The sequence below is a fragment of the Accipiter gentilis genome, chromosome 17, assembly GCF_929443795.1.
Source record: "Accipiter gentilis chromosome 17, bAccGen1.1, whole genome shotgun sequence".
Classification (NCBI taxonomy): domain Eukaryota; kingdom Metazoa; phylum Chordata; class Aves; order Accipitriformes; family Accipitridae; genus Astur; species Astur gentilis.
Window position 1 is genome coordinate 5,386,142 of NC_064896.1, and position 20,379 is coordinate 5,406,520.

The following is a 20,379-nucleotide window of genomic DNA, read 5'->3' on the forward strand; positions in this document are numbered from 1 at the left end:
TGCTGGTTTCATCCAGAGATTGATGCTTGTATTGTGCTGAGTTTAAACTCTGGTCTGACCACCCCACCACAGTGCATTAGGCTGCTGAGTGAATTAGCACATCTGCTTTTTACGAGAAATTGGAAAATTGGGTCGAGTGATAAAACAGTACTAATTCACTAACTTATAGCACATGCCTGACCTCTCTTCATGAATCCTTCTTTTCAATCAATGAAAAAATATGTGAGTAATTTAGCCTCTTAGCAATGAATTTATTTTTTTCCACAAGTTGTGGTTTATTCATGTGTATTTGCCTGCTCTGCTTTGTTTTCTCCTGCTTGTATCTTAGCTCCTGTAAATGAAATTGTATCTTATACCGTCTGCTAAGCAGCAGCTAGCTGTGCGAGCGAGCAGTATTAAAATCAGTATTATGATCTGCTGGCTGTATTCTGAAGATCAGATTGGATATTCCCAGCCTTTTTTGTAATGACTGACTGTCACCAAGCTGTTCTGGTGTGCTTATTTTTCTCAACCTCTTCTTTGTAATTGCAGGAGGCCCCTGGGATTTTACTTTCAATGTCAAGTTTTATCCACCGGATCCTGCGCAGCTGACAGAGGACATAACCAGGTGAATTATCTGGGACTCTTGCTGCCAGCCAGGGGGCTCACTCAGCAAAGCAGTGAATATTGAATAGAAATTTTTAATATTTGAGTGTTTTTCCATCCTTCAGCAAGGAGATCAGATATCCTAACAGTTTGGAGGGTTTTTTTTTTGTTTGTTTTTAGTGGATGTGTGGGATGCTCCCGCTCTCCGCTGAAGTCCACATGTGTAAAGCATCATCATTTATAATCCTGGCATGCATGTGTTTGTATAGAAAAGTAAATTTTTATTTAAAACCAAGATTTTCTGATCATCAGTGTCCTCTACTCCCTTTGCAAGAATGGAGGTGACCTTAAGTCCTACTGTTCTTCATGCTGTTTATTGTGGGAATATTACCCCATAAGTAAAAATACAGGTAGAAATTAGAAACAAGCATCATGTTGCATTCATCAGTGGCATAGAAAAAGAGATTCTGTTTGATCCTCAAGTTTCTTAAGTTTCTCTATGCTCTCTATAAATAGTATTTTGCTTCCCTGCTGCCCCCCCCCCCCCCCCCCCCCAGGTATTACTTGTGTCTTCAGCTTAGACAAGACATCATTACGGGGCGGCTGCCCTGTTCCTTTGCAACTTTGGCTCTGCTGGGTTCGTACACAGTCCAGTCCGAGTTGGGAGACTACGATCCTGACCTACACAGCCCAGATTACATCAGTGAATTTAAATTGGCCCCAAACCAGACAAAAGAACTCGAAGAGAAGGTTGTGGAGCTTCATAAAACATACAGGTAAGGTACGACAGCTGGAGGACTTGTTTGTGCACAGCAGCCTAAAATAATGGAAATAGTGGGGCTTTCTGGTATTTTCCCCACCTCTGTTGTATGCTTTTGGTTTCCTGCTGCACCAATTTTTTTATATTGGCAATAGAAGCTTTAGCAGTAAGGTGTGAATTTTCAGCTATTGAGAATATCAGCTTTTTAAAAAAGATCTGATACTTTATAACAAAATCTTTCTAGAAGCTAGGATTCTTTTTTCCTACATGAAGAAGAAACAATGTTTTTAGAAAGCAGATGCAAAGTCTTGCAATTGTTTATTAACAGGTATTCTTTTTCAACAGTATAGCTGTTTTATTTCATGTGAAAATAGGTTTGCTTGTTTTAACCTTGCCCTTTGTCTTTTTTTTTTTTTTTTATTTGCTTTGGGATTTATGTAATTTTTGGATTGCAATCTGGTTGGAGCAGATCTCATCTCTTTGTGTATACGCTGTACCCTACAGTGTTTGGGGTTTTCTGCTGCCACATTTAATGAGTAACACTTTCCTAACATGGAAGTATTCCAGATGATGCAGAAGATATAACCCTGCAGTTAGGCTGTCCTCCTCGTGTTTCCCAGCACAGCCATGACCTGGGCAGATGTCTCTTGGTCAGGTAGAGCTGCAGGACTCCTGGGAGTCTCCCTGGTACCAGATTAAAGGGTGACAGTAGCCGAACCTCTTCCTCATCTTATTTTGAGCTTATTTTCATGGATGCTCTCGAGTGCTTGGATTGCAGGAGCTGTGTGGAGCTGTGGGCTTGCCAGCGCAGAGGGCTGGCATGGAGAGCGGCCAGCTGGCAACTTCTGCACCCTCCCAGAGATAGATTTGGGTTTTAGGGGGGAAAAAAAAGCCCATAAAACCACTTGGTGATACCGAGGCCTTCAACTAGCAGCCCCTTGACCTGTGAAAAGCTGCTGGCTGATGCACTAATAATGAGAACAGAGCAAAGATGAGACCTTCTCGCAGGCAGATGGGAACTAATAACCTGAGTGCGGTAGGGAAGGGTGGACGTGTGCCCCTGGCTGTGACCGAAGCTACAATTAACACCTCGCTCAACCCCGCAAATCAATACTTTAAATTGATTCCCCTCCATTTGCACTGAGAGGAGAGGAAATGAGGGAAAATAAGTACCGGGCCGCTGACAAGCTTCATGACTTGAAGTCAAAGGCCGTTAGCTGTGCTAGAAGTGGCAGATCATGTTGCTGAATTATTCATGGCTTCATTAGAAGGATACTTCAAAGTATAGGATGTAGTTATATTTAATCTGCTCGTGTATGCAGGAGGAAGCAACATGTACCCATTTAATTTCTGGTCCGTATTCTGTGAACATTAAACCGTCAGAGGGTTTTCAGTGGGAAAACTCTGCTAAACCATGCTCCATCTCTTGCTACTTTATTTGCAAAGCACATGGCACGCACCGGAGGTGACAACTGCTCCTGGATCCTTCCTAGAGGATTGTCCTTACAGTTGTCTTTGTCTGCCATGTCTCCCACCACTAAAATCTCTATTTACATAGCAAGCAAGATGTATGCAAGTGCTCAGTAAGGAAGACATCAAAGCAGGGAACAAAATGAAATGTATACAGCTGAATACGCTCCCAACAGAGCTGTTAGACGTACTTTGTACACCAGAAACTTATTAACAAGGGCACTTCAATAACGTTGATAATAGCCTCCATTATCAGGATGTTTCTGTTAAGTGAAGTTGGGTTGGGTTGCCTCTCCTGCAGACAGGGTACCATCTGTTCCCAGAAAATGTCTCATTCATCTGGTCTGCCCCAGTAGGAATCATTGCTGAGTGGTCTCAGCTGTCCTTGCATTTGGTTTAGAGAACAATAGCTGGGTTTGGGGGGGGTCTGGAGGCAGGAGGTCGGGGAGGACAGTACTTGCCACCCTCTGCCTTCAGCTGAATTGGTGTTTCTTCCACTGAATCAAGTTTTGGACCCCGTACTGCACTTCCTCACCTGATAACTTGCTTTCTTGTCTGGGGTCTGTACAGCTCCACAGAAATAGGGTGCATCTGTTTTATGAGGATGTCTCAAAGCACAAATCTGTGGATTCAGAGCAACTTAATTCATCATCTGGGCACAAATCTGTTTGTATTGAAATCAAAGGAAAATCTAACGAGTAAATGGTTATGTGAAGTGGGATCTGTCCCCTCCTAAGAGCAACAGTTAGGAGAATACTAAGTCCTTTCTCTCTTTCCCCAGATCCATGACTCCAGCCCAAGCAGACCTGGAATTCCTTGAGAATGCAAAAAAGCTGTCTATGTATGGAGTCGACCTTCACCAAGCCAAGGTGAGAATCAGTGTGTGTGCATCTGCCTGTGGATTTTGTAATTTGATTATCCTTCCCTTGCAGGAGCAAATTTACCTGTTTCAGGAGGCTTCTTTTGAAATATATAGAAAGTGTGAAAACACAGACACACAACAGAAATGCCTCAAGTATTCTTGCAAGAGAAGCAATTCTTCCTGATTGCTTATTATTTATATATTACAGGAAGCTTTACAAAGCTACTGATGTAGACAGGTCCTTGCTCTGAGGAACTTAGAATATAAGGCTCTGACCCTGCCAGGTGAGCCACTCTGCTCAGGGAATGCAGGATAGACTCTAGATGAGCCCTTTGAGCAAACAGTGTCTCAGGAGAGATCAGCAGAAGGGAGGAGGTTGTAAGGAGAAACGTGAAGGAAAAGCAAGCCTGGCCCTTGGCTGCATAGGGAGCTGGAAGCTGAAGTTTGGGTGATGGGGATTTGAATTCAGGGGAAGACCAAAGGGTTAATTTGGAAGGCAGACATTGACCTGAAACTTGTAACCCTGACACTGCTTAAATCCTCATCTGCTTTCCCAGGACTTGGAAGGAGTAGATATCACTCTGGGAGTCTGTTCCAGTGGCCTTCTTGTTTACAAAGATAAACTGAGAATCAATCGCTTCCCTTGGCCCAAAGTCCTGAAGATTTCCTACAAACGCAGCAGCTTCTTTATTAAGATTCGGCCAGGGGAGGTATGTTCTGACTTTTTTGTGCTCATGTCTTCTTTAATTGTCTTCTGATTATCACCAACGTGTATGCTTTACTAAAACAAAGTAGGAGGAGGGAGCAAGCTTTTCTCTGAATGAGCATTTTGTACTCTATAGGTTTCTGATCTTGGCTTGGTATTAAGTTCAGGTTGAGCCCGCTGACCTTGCTGAAGCTGTAAACCAGCCAGTGACAATTTAAACAACGTGTCATCCAGCACCACCTCCTGGCACCGCGTGGTATTCCCAGCATCCAGAGGAAACCAGTGGGAAGTTCACAGTTGAAATTGGGAGAGGACTAAGTCCTTTTTCGGAAATGGAGCAAGACAGAGGCTCTTTGTCTCACTTTCATTTAAAAAAAAATATTAAAAAATACAGACACATACCTTTTCACTTAGACTGCAGCAGGCAGGGGGTGGCTGCCCTGATGCTGCCTCCTGTGAACAGGGAGATCCCTGGAGCAGCCTGGTCGCTGGAAACTCGGTGGGGAGAGAGGCTACAATAGAGGTCTGCCTCTTTCCTCCTCTTCTTCCTCCTCTTGCTTCGACTGCCATAACCCAGCCTTGCAGGGAGGTCAGTTTTTGACCCCATCCCGCAGCTGGGCAGTATGACAGGGTGTCATGGTTTAACCCCAGCCAGCAACTGAGCACCATGCAGCCGCTCACTCACTCCCCCCCGCCCAGTGGGATGGGGAAGAGAATTGGGGAAAAAAGTAAAACTTGTGGGTTGAGATAAAGACAGTTTAATAGGACAGAAAGGAAGAAAATAATAATTATAATAATAATAATAACAATAATAAAATGACAATAATAATAATAAAAGGATTAGAATATACAGATCAAGTGACACACAGTGCAATTGGTCACCACTTGCCGACCGATGCCCAGTCAGTTCCCAAGCAGCAATAGCCTGTCCCAGCCAACTCCCCCCAGTTTATATACTGGGCATGATGTGACACAGTATGGAATACCCCTTTGGCTAGTTCAGGTCAGCTGTCCTGGCTGTGCCCCCTCCCAACTTCCTGAGCCCCTCCAGCCTTCTCACTGTCTGGGCATGTGAAGCTGAAAAATCCTTGCCTTGGTATAAACACTACTTAGCAACAACTGAAAATGTCAGTGTGTTATTAACATTTTTCTCATCCTAAATCCAAAACATAACACTGTACCAGCTACTAGGAAGAAAATTAACTCTATCCCAGCCAAAACCAGGACACAGGGGGGTAAATGAGTCTGAATGGCTGCAAAACCCATGGCATGCTCCTCTGCAAATCCCAGTGCTTCCTGAGAGTTGCCCGGGCTTGTGGCCAAGCCCTTTCTTTTCTCAGACCTGAGCTCCTCTTGCACATTGTGGAGTGAGTTCAGCTGCTCTTGGGCTAGACCAGCAGCTTGTGCCACAGCAGAACAGGTCGATGGTCTGGGGACTGGACTCCTGCCACATTTTTTTCTTACTATACCTAAATAACTTCTATTTTCTGCAGCAAGAACAGTATGAGAGTACAATTGGGTTCAAGCTACCAAGTTACCGGGCAGCAAAGAAGTTGTGGAAAGTATGTGTTGAACATCACACATTTTTCAGGTGGGTTTTCTAAACGGTAGGCTTGCCTTGAATAACTAGTGCTTTAGGTTAGCGGCTGAAAATGAGCACTTAGTCACTGTTCCTTAGGGTTTTGCAAAATTGGAGTGGAATGGTTGCAGAGACATAAGTGTTTATTGCAATAAATTTCTAGGCAGCTTCCACTTCATAAGATATGTAAGACAGAGGTCTTCTAGCTTATGTAGATGTGGGGCTTAACATTAGTGCGTGTTGTTTTGTTAATCAAGTGTATGCAGAGACTTCTTTAATTTGTATTTTAATTTCTCTTTACCTGCCTGTTCCTGGATCTGGAGGTATGATTTTTAAATTGTGCGTGTGGTTTTTAGGCTGACTTCCACTGAGGCCATCCCGAAGAGCAGGTTCCTGGCGCTCGGCTCCAAGTTCCGCTACAGCGGCCGGACGCAGGCGCAGACGAGGCAGGCGAGTGCCTTGATTGACCGACCCGCTCCCCAGTTCGAGCGGACGGCAAGTAAGCGAGCCTCCAGGAGCCTCGATGGAGGTAAGTGTGGTGCCTCTTCCCTCTATGTGGCTGGATTCAGTAGGATGCTGAAATACTCCTTAAATACCACCTAAATTCCCTGCTTTTTAAAAAAAAAAGAAAGCATAACTTCTCACTTTAATACAAGACCTGGATATAAAATGCAAACTGATAGTACTGGCAAGTACTGACTGACAAAAAGGATGTAGGTGGGTGCTGAAGGCTTATGGCAAAGTTCTGGTTGTAAAGATATTTCCTCATTCAATCTCAACACATTTTCCTTTTAGCAAATCAGGAATTAAGCTATTCTAGGATTTGTTTTGTTTAACGTAGACTCTTAAATTATGTAGTTTTCCTTGAGAGGGGGATTTTTCTGCTACAACTGTTGGAAACTTTTTCAGCATCTGTTAAAGCGATGCTAATGTTGAAGTTTGTGGCATATCTATCAGGTGGGCTCATCCCTGACATTTTTAAGAGCCGAATAGCAGCAGGCTAGAGGAGGTGAGGCATGGAAGAGGGAGTGCCTAAGTTTGCTGCCTTTGATCTGGATCACGGGGTGCTTGTAAAATTAGGGTTCAGGGAAAAGGGAGCATCCCTTTGCACCAAGGGCACCTGATGGAGCAGGAACAGGGTTGCTTTGAGCCCTGAGGTTGTGCTACAACTCAGGAGGGAGCAGGGCTGTCCCAGTGCCCCATGGCCAGCAGCAGCCAGGCTGCCCCTGCTCTCGGCGTGGATGTCCAGGGCTCAGCGACACCCAGAGCCTGGGCTTCATGCCTTAGAGCCAGCAGGGAAAGGGCTGCTTGGTTTGAGCTCCGTACCGCTGCAAAGCAAAATGCCAGCTTGCTTGCAGTCCGGGTGTGCGAGGTTACCCAGGCACGATGCACGGAGGTGAGGGGACCAGCGCTGTTGGTTGCCCTTTAGCCATGTCCTGTAGATGGTTACGACCCCCCAGATGAGTAGAGAAGTCCCCGCTGCAATCCTGCACCTGAATGTCAGAGCTTAGAAAAGAGCAGCCTGTGAACATAATGCTTCTGTCCCTGTTGAAGTCTGCAGCCTTTTTCCTTCTGCTGTGTGGGCAGTCTTTAACATGTGCCCCATTTCTTCAGCTAAACGTGCGACTCAAAAAGTTGAGTTCAGAGCCGTAGAGGAAGAGAAGCAGGAGGAGGTGGTGGTGGTTGAGGTTCCCGAACCAAAACCCACGGATCAGATCCGAGAGAAGCCAGGTATAGCTGTGGTGGTGGCTACAACTCTTCTGCAGCGCCTTTCCTATCCTTTACATGCTTGTTCCTGACAACTCAGAGTTTCACCAAATCTGGCAGCTTTCTTTTTTTGTTTCTTTGCAAGAAGAGTTTCACAGTCAGAGGACAGACAGCCCAGCAGAGCCCTGGCTCTGGGAGACTGAGTAAATTTCTGCCTTGCACCTTGTTAGACTGTAATTCTTGTGGGATGTGGGGAAAAGTTTAGGATGTGCTGGCACTTGGGAAGTGCCTCCTTATTAAATTTGGGTGTTTTTTTAAATGTGGATTAGGAAATTTTAACGTTTGATCTTGAAACTTCTTGTAAAGCTTCTGAAATTCTTCATCGCAGGACCTGCTTGCCATTTTTTAAGCCTGTTCTGTTTTTTGGCGGGGGTGGGGTGTAAGAAGTGCCACCCATTTTGCTATATGGAGCTTATATTTCTGTTAAGATAGGTACTATTAATAAATATTAATAAATATTAATGCCCTTAAGAGGTGTGTAGGTACAACAGCATATCTGAATACTAATAAGCGTATCACAGCAGCAGTGTTGTCAAATATTTGCAGTCTTCATCACTTAAATAGCGAATGCCTGTGGTGCATTAGGGCTGGAGATAATTCGTATGCAAATGCATTGTGTACTGCTCCACTTCCCTTCTTCGACCCTGAATTTTTTACAGCGTGTTTTTGACATCGCTGTTTTTCTAGTATGAAATCTAGATCAAGCTTTCACAAAGCAGTGTGGCAGACTATCTCGCCACCACTGTCTTGCCTTGAATTCTCACTAGTCAGCATCGCCTGGCAGGGAAAACCTGATGCTGTAAAAACAGAAGGTGGAAAATTTAAGACGCCAGGGTAGATGGCTGTATGTTCTTAATTTCTAGATTTTAAGTTGATCACTCAAGTACTTTTAATTAAAGCTGCTAGTTTTTATACAGGTTTTTATTGAGAGGAGCCTGGGTGTGTGTTTCCTGGATTTTACCAGCCAGCACCTGCATCTCCCCAGACTTTGCAGGCAGAGCCCATCCTAGTACCATGCTGGAGAGCTGTTTGTGTGTCCCCACATATCCCTGCCTGGGCAAGAAGCCTGCAAAGCTTGCTTGTGTTGTTCTTTTCCCCCTCTCATCCAATACACTGTTGGGCCTGGCAGCACTAGAAAGACTGATACGCAATTGTGCCGTGAAAAATTACCATTAAGCTGCCTGGTTTAAAAATCTCCTTGCTGTTCTCAGCCGCTGCCTTGGAGAGGGATCTCCTCTTGCTCTTTCCTCTGCTGCGGCAACTGTTGCGTGTCTGCGCGGTTCTCCAGCCGCTCTATTAATGCATGCAAACCTCTTTCTAGCCAAACATGCTCTTGAAACTTTTGAAATGAAACCAATTGCAGAGGAGGAAGAGGAGGAGGAGAAGGTAGAGGTGGTTAAGGTTCCCGTTGCCAAGCCAAAGTTACCGGAGCCGTTGCAGATGTGGTCAGGTACAGCCGCAGTGGTGTTGGCATCGGTGTGGCTCCTGCGGCCGCCCATGCTGTGACCTGCTGGGTTGAAGTGATGCAGTGCTGTAGGACAGAGGTTGAATTGTTTGCGGTGGTGTTCATTGCCATTAAAATCACACCCAGCTTTGCAAGTGTGTCTGTAATATGCAAGCGCTGCTTTATTGGGGTGTGCCTCTGGGTGAGATGAGGAGGTGCTGTGCTGTGGCTTGGCTGCGTGCCTGCATGTTGAAATGAGTGTGCAGTGGCCTCTTAACGCTCCTCTGTTACTGTTCCTTCTTGTAAGGTTTGCTCCTCTGAGCTGTAGGAACGTGCGGTGCCTGAAAATCAGGTGGTGTGCTCCAGGACTGCTGGAGGTCACCTACACTCTGCTTTTTTTTCTTTGCTAGGGAGCCTGCTTCTTCCCTAGTTGGGGTGTTTTTTCAGAGCAACTTCACTGCTGCAGCCAGATCCACCCTAATCATAATTAAAAGCAGAGTTGGTTGGTCATTGCAGGAAGAAGAGATTGAAGCCATGCGGGGAGGTAACTGAGAACTTCACCCTTTTTCTTGAATATTATGAGAAATACTAAACCAGCCCCTGCACTTAGACTGGAGGATATTCCATGGGATGGGCAGCAGCAGAGCAGACAGCAGCCAGTGTCAGACCTGAGCACATCCAGGAGTCTCCGGCTGCAGCTGCTCCTTCTCATTCACCTCCTGCACTTTTTCCTCCTCTTGAAACTTTTGTTCCCAGGAGGGACCATTTTCTTGGCCGAGGTGATGATGGTTGGTATTTTATATCTCATTTTGGAGCAGTGCTTTTTTACGGTGTTTAAATCATCATGTGTCAAAATAGCCAAAGGTAGTTAATCAAGAAAATGTAACTAAAATAACGCAGTTCTGGACAGCACAGAACTCATCGTTGAATGGCAAAGGAAAAGCTTGGTATCTGTTGTTACTTTTCCTGCGTGTCTTGATGCTCTGAAGCACTGTGAGAGAAGCAGGAGAGGTGACTGTGCGGATTTACTGATGGCAGTATTTCATTTGCTACTTCATCTGCGAGGTGGCATTTTAACACGTCCATAACTTTTTTAGCCAAACGTGCTCTTGGCAGTGTTGAGATAAGCCCAATTGAAGAGGAGGAGGAGGAGGAAGAAAAAATGGTGGTGATGAGAGAACTAGAGCCGGTCCCGAAGGAGTCAGGTACCACCGCGACGGCTTTGCACACCCAGCATCCTCCTAATCCCAACTGTCCCTGCCATCTCACCGTCCCTCTGTACAACCTCTCCAGTGGCTGTAACTGCTTCAGTGGCATAAATACACCAGGACGTGGCACCGGTTGTCCATCTGAAAGGATCACGCAATGTCTGGCTCGCAGAAATGAACTGCTGTGCTGAAGAGCAGGCGAGATAACAGAGATGCCGGTGGTGGTATGGGTTTTGGGGTGGATTTTCAGCAAGATATGGTGTCTAGGAGTTTGTCTTAAAAGTACAATTTCAGTCTCTGAAAAATCAGGTTCTTTTTTGCCCCTCCATCTTGTATGTTTTTGACCACATGGATACTTTATTCTGTACATGTTTTATACACACAGATGAGATGCAGTTATCTTCTCAGTGAAACAGCAGTTCTTACTAAGGAGTAACTTAAAATTACAATTTCTTCTCTAATGCCAAATTTTCTAGTGTCTTTGACTAGCTGGATGGATGCTAGTAACCTTGTATTGGCTGGGATAGGTTACACAGCATGACCCTTATTGCATGAACTGTGACTTTAGGAATATGAGACCATGTTGAAGAAGTTATTTTAGGTGACTAGGTATATTTTCAGTGGAACAGCCATAAAAACCAACATCAGGAGAACTAAATAGTTTACTGCATCTATGGATATGCACAGTGACTTAATTGGGGCCTGCTTTGTCACACAGTATTGGTTTGAATATTTCGGAGGTGTCAAGCTTTTCTGGGACCAGGAACTGTCTGGGAAGTCAGGAATTGAAGGAAGGAGTAGGCAGCTGATTTTGTGTGTACCTAGCACTTGTATTTAAGACTGTCATCCTCTGGAAAGATGATTTTTTGGCAGCATGCTATTCATTTCTGCACTGTCACTGATCTGGAGATGCTGGGTATCTTCTTGCAGTGGTGCCTTGGGCTGCAGCAGCAGATACCCATCTCAGACACGCAGCCCCAGCCTGCTTTGAAACCCACCTGGAAGTTGCTGTGAAGTTTTATAGAGCAATGCTTGTTGATTATTTTTTTGTTTGAATTGCTGAAAAGATTGGGGAGATGGGGGAAAGCCTGTGTTGCCCTTCCAGAAACCATCCGTTTCTGTTTGAGGAGATGCGAATGAGTCAAGAACTCACCACAGCTATAAGTGTTTCTATTTTAATGGTTGCATTGGAATGGACTTCTGTGTCAGTTGTATGTGAAGGACCCAGAAATTGATGGCACAATGTCAAAAATAGATTTGCCTTTCTGGTGTGGCTTCTCTGCAGAGTGCAAGCTTGCTTTTTGTAAACCATCTGTTGTGGGGTTTTATTTTATTTATACCATAAGGAAAATAATCTCAACTTTCCTGTACTAAATGCACAACCTGCTTTGCTCAACATCTTTTTTTCTTTTCCCTTTTCTTCCTCCTCCTCCTCCCTTTCTTTTTAAACATCAGCACTGTAATTAGGAAAGACTTTGCCTGGCGCTTTAGAAACGTTGCCCGCGCTGAACCTTGTCCCTGTCTGTCTCTCCCCCATACTCAGCAGTGGCTGTGATAACCCCTGAGAGGAGTCCCCGTCCCACCTCTGCCCCGGCCATCGCTCAGAGCCATGCTGCAGAACCAGTCCCAGCTAAGCCCGACAGGAAGGATGCAGTTGCTGCATCTAAAGTAGAAAAGGAAACAGCAAAACCCGATGCGAGACGTGAAGAAGTCCCACTGGAGAAAGCCAAGCCGGAGCCAGCTGATGCATCAAAGGTATGTCAGACCAGAGTCTCTTTGGAAAAGGCTGCGCTTGTGCTGGGCTGGAGCATCAGCTCTAGAACCCACCCCAGAGCAGCAGCTCTGTGCACCTCCCCTCCTGGGCAGCAAAGGGTTTATTCCTTGCCCAGACATGGGGTGGTATGGGGGTCTGGGTTCCAGGGAAATCCCAGCCCTGACCCTCCAGGTGCAAAGAAGGAGGAGGTCCAGGGCAGCTGGGTTTTGGTGGTTGCAGTTAAACTAAATGTAACTTACTGATAATGGCGTTAAAAAAGCTGGCAAGAATTGCATGCAAGTTTATGGTACGTGAATGTAGGGCTCACCCATTGCTAGGCTGTCTCGGCTGATTCCTGGTACGACAGCAGGAGCAATTCCAGTGAAATTGGTGATACAGATCTGGTCCGCAGCCCAGCGTCTGAATGCAAATGTTTTTTACATTGATAGGCTTTCTCTGGGAGAGCCGTTAATATGTTTCTGCAAACTGGACTAAAACTTTGGGGTTGAATGGTACTGTTGAGACATTAGGGAGTTTATTGTTTAAATGAAATTTTTTTAAACATTATTTGAGCTTTCTACAGATGTCTGAGACCTCTGCTGATGTTAATATATGTATATTGTTCCCATTAGTGAACATAATGTTAAAAATAGTTGTTCTTATTACAGCGTCCTTAATATTCTGCAAATCTTACTGACTGAAACCTTCCAATGTTGCAGCAGAGCTGTATGCCTTGTGATACAATTTTCACATAACTCTGACTATTTAGCTGTTCTCAGCATTACCGGAGCCACATTTTTGCTGTAACGTATCACGTGGTGGGTCTTGTATGACATACTCCAGGGGAGATCAGTATTAATTAAGTTGGGAGATGGAGGTGAAGAAAGGACAGTTGCTTTAAAAAATGTTGTGGCCTGTGTGACCAGTAATTTTTAAAGGAAAATGCTGAAGGGATCTTCAGGCTGGCACTTTGGAGTGTGCATCGTGGCACACAGTTCCTGTAATGCTGTTCCTGCACGGCTGCTCACCCTCCCTAACATTAAACTGAGAACAAGTAAATTTTATTCATCCCATCTCTCTTATTACAGGGTCTTTTCCTAAATGCTTTAACACTGGATATTTTTTTCTTTAAATGTAGATGTGGGAGGAAATTTTGGATTTGAACGTGCCATATTTACCCTGTTTCTCAAATGTAGCTGCATCACTTCATTTAACACCCACCGATGCTTTCGCCTTCAGAGTATTTGGCAATCCAGTTTCCCTAAAATACTTTCCTTAAAGTGTTAAGACAATCTTGGCTCTCTACTTACAGACAGTAAAGAGCTTAATTTGTGATGTTAGGCTTGATTTTGTAGATTCTTCTTACTGACTCTGTGAGCATAATACCTGTGCATAACAAACAATTTTCTGGTTTTGAGAAGGTCTGTGTTAATTTGAGCATGTTGCTTTTGGTATGGATTTCACTGGGAGATCCAGCTGCAACTGAAATTTGAAAACATTGCCTGGCAAAGCTAATGCAAGTGGGAAGCTCCTCTTCAGAAGCACTAGAGAGCACTGGTTTCAAATGCAAATAATTCTCAAGCTGAAGGAATTATTGTAAATGTGCTGTTAACTAACAGACTGTCAGAGAGCTGCGGTGTCATTAACTCTTTCCGGAGGACTGCATGTTGGTTTTTGCATGTTCACCCAGCATTTCAAAACCAACTTTATGCAGCTGTGTTTTGAAACTAAATGGTCTCTTTAAACAAGTCTACTAACAAGAAATGTTTTTACCAATTTATTTCTTAAATGTAGGTGAGGAAAACGCACATTGAGGTCACAGTACCCACCACGAATGGTGACCAGCCCCAGGTTTGTGCTAATAATTCAGTTAGGTTGCTCACATATTTTTTTTTAAGGTTAAACAGTGAGGTTCAACATAGTTAAATGAACCAACAACTTTTTTTTTTTTTTATCACTGCCAAACAGCAGCAGCCTGCAGAAAAAGAGGAAGAACTGATAAGAATGAGGAAGGTTAGCCATTTTACACTTTCACCAAACAAATTTGCCATATCATTCATGCATCTGTAACCTGTTTAAAAAGACAGTGCTCCAACTTCATGTGCTTTGGGTTGGGTTTTTGGTTTTTTTTAAATAAACTGCAACTATCAAATATTTGATTTCAAGAGGAACAGCTTTTTGTCCCATAGACAATCTGATTGCTAAAATTATGCATGTTGAATGTTCGAAACACACGTGGTTTGATTGATAAAATTTATCTTCTCTGTAATAAATTTAATTATAAACCGAAGAAAACCATATAGTGTGCACTTCAGGGGAAAAAAGAAAAAAGCGTAATGCTTTTTTGTATTGATTGAGTAATAGGGGAAATATCCAAGATGGGAAAGATGGTTAAGACATAGTTACTGTGCACATTAAGGCCCTGTAAAAGTTACACCAGGCAGTACAGCCTCGTACACTGGGGGGGGCATGCATCACTATCAGGAATATGAAGTTGTGACTTTGTGCAAGGCTTCCCCTGAAAATGGGTAAACTTGTCTCTTTGTGGCGAGCAATATAAATGAAGGCAAAAGCCGACGAACGCCTGGGAGCTGTCTCTTTAAAGGACTCATTGCATTTCCCCATTCTCCATGAGCAAGAACCCCCATTTCTTGGTGGTGTCCCTGCGGCTGGGTCCCCACCTCACGCTGGCACAGTGCTGCACTCCCAACGTTGAGTTAACTTTTTTAATTTGCCAATTTGTCAATCACGCAAGAACAACGTTTTAATTTTTTGTGCTTTTTCTTTTTTTTTTTGTTTTGTTTTGTTTCCCCCTTTTCTTTCATTTTCACAGAAAAGATCAAAGAGGCTAGATGGTGAAAACATTTATATCAGGCATAGCAATTTAATGTTGGAGGTTTGTATGAACTTGAAGCTTTTTTCAGTTGCGTTTGCCTAGACCTTCTGCATCTGCGCTGAACTTTTTCTTCCTCTTCTGCTGCTGCCTTTGTTTTTGCATGCTGTTGCATGAAAGACCTTTTTTTTTTTTTTTAAAATAGCTTTTGCATGGTGACAGTAAACATGACGATGTGCAGGCATTCTTCCTTCTACCTCTTCTGACTTTCATTCTCTCATACTTACCCAAAATATATGATTGGCAGAGCTGTGTGCTCAGGTCTGCTCTTGGATCCACTGGGTGCTCACAGTGACATGAATTGTGGCAGGGGGGGCTCATTTACAAGATTCTCCTTGCTTGAAATAAATTATTTTCCTGGGGGAAAAGGCAGTCTATGAAAATGCAAAATTCAGGACAAGCTGCAGGTGAAATTGTCACCTGTGGCATTCAGGCTACCGCGATGTCCACGTTGCTTCAGACAGGAGCGAGTCCTCCTTTCAGACGTTGCTGCTGGTCTTGCAGCACTGCAGTCCCTTCTCCCAATGCTTACTTGCCTTGCAGTGTCTTTACCGGTCCCCGGGGCCCCATCCTGCATCGGCGCCAGGTCCCCTTGGAGCTGACGCGGCGGCTCGATGGTCATGGGTGGCTGGCGAGCGGGCAAGAAGCCATTTCATCCTTCCCCGTACAGCTGTTCCCTTCAGCTTTGGGAGCCCTTTATGCTTGGTTTCGCCTAAGCACGGTCTCAGAACAGACCATGCCAATCATATATTTTATTTTTTTTAATACACTGTGTTATGGAAGACGTTTTGTGGCTTCTGATACTCTGTGTTATGTGTTTCTACTCAAAATTGCAGCACCAGCAGCTGGTAGGGTTTCCGTGTTGGTATCTCTTGCAAGTGAAGTGTACTAACTGCCTCCTCCTAATCTGAATTTTAAAAGTTTTGTAGCTTTTGGGTGTTGGGTTTTTTTTTTAAAAAAAATTTATTTATTTTTTTTAACTGCTACAACTTAGAGCTTTCGGCCATGAGCGAAGGGTCAGTGGCACAATGGGCAGGGTTCAGCCTCTGGAGTGCTGTGAAGACTGTGCCTGTTGCTTTCTTTCACCCAACTCGAACAGCTCTATCTCCCCAATCCCAAACAGAGCTTTTCCATTGCTTCTAACCCCCTTTTTCCTGTTAGTGCAATACTTGGCTCTGGCACCCGGCCCCTTCTCCAGCCCATTCCCTCTCTGCTGCCCTTCCCACTGTTCTGTTGCAGGTGCTCCAGCCCTCACATAGAAAAGGGCTGACCCCAGCAGCTCACCCCCTTTATTCCTTTTTTTTTTTTTTTTAATCCATGCGTTTGGTAGATCAGATATTTTTCCAGCAGATCTCACACTCCCGAAGCTGCTACTTGATTTAGTTGAAAGCCGTATAATGCTCCGTGCTTGATAACCCATGCTCCGTGTTCTTACAAAAAGGGCAAAACAGGAGGAAAAGCATTAATGCTTAGTGAGCTTGTTCCTCAAGATGCTTTGAAGACCCATTTTGGCTCCACATAGCTCCTCGTGGCTTTAGCTTCTCTGCAAACCCTCCCAGGACCAGCTCTTGCGCAGTGGTGGATAGCCAAGGTGGTCTTTCTCTCTTCTCTAAACCAGGAGCAGCTGTAGGGCTCCTGGACCTGGGTAGGTCTTTATCCTGGAGTCCTCGGCAGACTTATTTGTGCTTTTTTTTCTAACTAGCAGGCACTTGCCTTGTGCTTTCATCCAGGATGGATGCCAAAACTGGTTTTTTTCCCCCCAGAACCGTGCCAAAAAGAGCGAATGTTGTTAATGAGGCATTTGGGGCTATAGCCCAGCAGAGGGAGGGCGGTGTGTCCTGGGTAAGCTGCAGGGACACAGATATTTGGGGGGAGACCCCTCCTTTAGGGATGCATTTGCTCTCCCATCTTCTAAAATTGATGGGCTGAGTAACAACTAAAAGCACAAAAATAGTGAAATTGCCCAGCAATGCTTTTACTGACCTTAATTTCCCCCTTTCTAACAGGTGAGGCTTGCTGCTTTTTGGCACCGTCCAGAAAAGTTATTGTTTGGCTTATGCCTATTTTATGCAAATGCTTTGTTTTCAACAAACTGGTTTGCTTGCAAGGAAAAGCTATTTTTAAACAAGTTGAAGAGAGCTGACTTGCCTTGAAGTCTGTGCATCTATGCTGTAAACTGGCATCACAGAGCAGAAACCTGGCTTTTTCCACATGAAGAATTTTAGCAGGAGTTTCTTGATTGATCCAGCATAAAGTAAATTCTCAGTTTGATTTTTAAAGGGCTGTCATCTCATCTTCATTTCAGAAGTCTAAAACTTCCTGTGGTAGCTGCTGGAGGGATGAGATGAGAGGGGGTAAAAAAGGTAATGGGGGTATTCTGGGACCAGAGCTAATTACTGGTAGGATGAAAGAGAAATAGGTATGAAGAGAATAAATAAAATTGGGAAAACATTTTCTTAAACATTAATTGCATTTGTAGCTGTGAATATTCAGGCTAGCAGAGGGAAAAGGAAGCAAACCCACCCAATTTAAAGGCATTAAATTAAATAACCCAAACAAACATAGTCTTGCAACTTGAAAAAATCCCATATGGGGAAAACCCGTGAGATTATGCCTCAGCTGTCATCTGTTTTGGTGTAGCTCGAGATGAACCGATGGCACGTCCCACTCCTGGAGGAGACCCCACTCCCTGCTGATTGCAGTTTATCCCAAATAATACAAGAGGAAAGAGGAGAGAGGACGCTCCCTTTGTGTGTTTGCAGTGTGAGCACAATTGATGGAAGTCGGCAACAACTCTGCTGAGCGCAGCTTTGCTATGCGGCAGCCTAGGCAATCGCAGGTGTCATCTCCGTGTCTCTTTATTTATCCTGTCCTTTTACTAATAGGATCTAGATAAGACCCAAGAAGAAATAAAGAAACACCATGCCAACATCAGTGAGTTGAAGAAGAACTTTATGGAGTCCGTCCCGGAGCCTCGGCCGAGTGAATGGGACAAACGTTTGTCCACTCACTCCCCTTTCCGAACCCTCAACGTCAACGGGCAGATTCCCATGGGAGCGGATGGAGTGAGTACCTCGGTGGCATGTGGGTGTTAGTGCACTGCATTGTTCCAAGGGACAGCTTTGCAACCTAGGATTCAGCCTCAGCTCCCCTTAGTTTTTAGTTATCTTGAATTTTAATAGTTAATAATGACTTCTAACATGTATAGTGGCCTCTGAGAGAACCGATGCTTTAGTTGTAGTATCATAAAAATGTGATTTTTTTTTTTTTTTTTTTGGTAGACAAGAAGGTAGGAATTCTTCACCTGGTTTTGATGCTGCTTTTCCTAGCGTGGCTTTCATCTATGGTGATAGACTTTATTTCACATGGTTGTCTTGGGGACTGGCTTATTCCTGGTGCCAGGGAATGTATCTCCCCAAAATGTGGGAAAAAAAACCCCAAAACCCAGACACCTAAGTTAAAGGCAATTATTACTTCAGAAATAATATTACAGATGACCCAGTGGAGAAGTACTAGGATGGTATCAATTTTCAAAAGTCACTTTATTCTCCAGTTAATCCAGTATGTCATTGGGTTTAGTCTTGCATTAGGATCTGCAGGTGCTGATCTGCTGTGGAGGCTTCAAGAAGACTCCTCAGGTAGCTACAGCAGGGCTGTTCATACATGATGGAAATCTTTCTCCTTACAGGAACAGTGCCTGTATGTTAGTAGCGACATACAGTTTCTCTGCTAATTTCCTTAAAAAGGTAATTTTTCAAAGAAACCAAGTTGGAGAAGCAGAGATCTGTCTGCCAACTGGTTTCTTCTGGGATAACAGACAGCTTCTCTGTTTAATATTGGTGTTACCTAGCTCAGATTTGAAGCTTGTGAGTAAAACTGTAGTTAGACCCCATGGTAATCAGTCTCTTAAACAGTAAATGCCATTTTTCATTACAACTGAAAAATTGTATCCTGGCTGCAGTGGTGGCAGTTTGTAGAGTCTCTCCTGGTTTAAGCCTAGCTTCTCCCGTTGCTGCCCACAGCGGTGCAGATAAGCTTGCATTTCATCTTTAAACCATTGCAAGGGAGATACTTTTTAAACAGAAATAATGTTGCAGTGGAGGGAGGATTATCAGAATAGGTACAAGGGGTTTTAGCAGCCAGGTTTACTACAGATTCCTCAAAGCATAGAGAAAAGTCATGACAATTATAGGGCTTCCCCCCCCCTGCCCTGCCCCCCCAGAAAAACAAAGCTCATAAAAAGAACTAATAAGGATTGATCACTATCCTTGGAATTAATGTGTTTAACACAGAGATGGACTTGCCTCTGGTTGCTGAGTCTCAGTGTAAATTCTGCAGGAATTTGGGCAGCAGACTGATGCAGAGCTCTGCCCATGGTGCCACGTGGTTTATGGATGTGCGGGTGGGATAGAGCAGGGGCTTTCAAGCTCCACAGCTGCAGTTCAGGAATTATATTCTTGGTTATTATGAAGAATTTCTTGCATGGTGACCGCATTGTGGGGTCCTGGGGGGGCTGCTGTTCACGATAACTGGATGCTGTGGGTTTTCCCCATCTAAGGCTGCAGTGGTCCACAGCGATGCAAGGATTGATGTCAGCCCTGGATTTGCATTTCTGGAAATTCCCTCTTAATCTGATCCTCTCTGAAGTAGTCTTGCTCTGAGGTGGAGGTGGATGTGTTCTGCTGTGAACTTCCAGAAATGCATCTTCACCAGGCACCTGCCAGGGAGGGTGTTTTCCTTCACCTGCACATGTTTTAAGGATGGTAAATCACTTAATGATTACTTATCGTTATCATTGATTACTGAAGATCGCTTAATGTTTAAGGATGATAAATCACGTAAAGATGCAAAGCAATCCTGTTTCTCCTGTTCATGGTGGTGTCTTCACCCTGCTGTATTGGCCAAAGGGTATTCTACCAGGGGCTGCTTTTCTGCTGTTCCTATATGTTTTATTGCAAGACAACTGAACCTTAACACGCTTTGTGTGTCCAGGTCAAGAAAATCACTGTCCTATCTTCTGAGAGACAGGTTGGTGGGCTTGAGGTAAAGCTGCTGTTCTGATACGTGCTTCTGAACCAGACTTTTGCTATTGCGATGGCACCAAGCAAAAACTCAACAGCAGCTGCTGGATAACATTTTTTTCTTTTGGCTACATGATGTAGTTTCATAACTCACACCGAGAGGACTTCTGCACTGCTGCAGCTTTTGCAGCTTTCAATTTTGCTTATTTTGGTGCATGGCTGGTTCGAAAAAGCTGCATGAAAGATATAACCGTGTATTCGGAGAGAAAAGCAATTATGAAAGTTTAACTGTACCCTGTTCTTTTTATGTTGTCTTTCTTTCCGTTTTTTG

The 20,379-nt window shown here is 44.2% G+C and overlaps 1 protein-coding gene across 27 annotated transcripts in view; it reads left to right on the forward strand.

Moving 5' to 3' along the window:
- EPB41 (erythrocyte membrane protein band 4.1) overlaps positions 1-20,379 on the forward strand; it is an 87,877-nt gene that overhangs the window by 46,491 nt on the left and 21,007 nt on the right. For 5 of the 27 annotated variants that reach the window (XM_049821166.1, XM_049821160.1, XM_049821176.1 and 2 more), the window contains 14 exons: positions 532-607; positions 1,143-1,361; positions 3,597-3,684; positions 4,235-4,387; positions 5,877-5,974; positions 6,319-6,491; positions 7,577-7,693; positions 9,051-9,179; positions 10,271-10,378; positions 11,925-12,136; positions 13,929-13,985; positions 14,103-14,147; positions 14,968-15,030; positions 17,913-18,092. In XM_049821166.1, the coding sequence (XP_049677123.1) occupies positions 532-607; positions 1,143-1,361; positions 3,597-3,684; positions 4,235-4,387; positions 5,877-5,974; positions 6,319-6,491; positions 7,577-7,693; positions 9,051-9,179; positions 10,271-10,378; positions 11,925-12,136; positions 13,929-13,985; positions 14,103-14,147; positions 14,968-15,030; positions 17,913-18,092 (1,718 nt within the window). Of the gene's footprint in view, positions 1-531; positions 608-1,142; positions 1,362-3,596; positions 3,685-4,234; positions 4,388-5,876; positions 5,975-6,318; positions 6,492-7,576; positions 7,694-9,050; positions 9,180-10,270; positions 10,379-11,924; positions 12,137-13,928; positions 13,986-14,102; positions 14,148-14,967; positions 15,031-17,912; positions 18,093-20,019; positions 20,071-20,379 lie in introns of all 27 variants that reach the window. The other 22 variants (XM_049821177.1, XM_049821178.1, XM_049821172.1 and 19 more) reach the window with 18 other exon arrangements.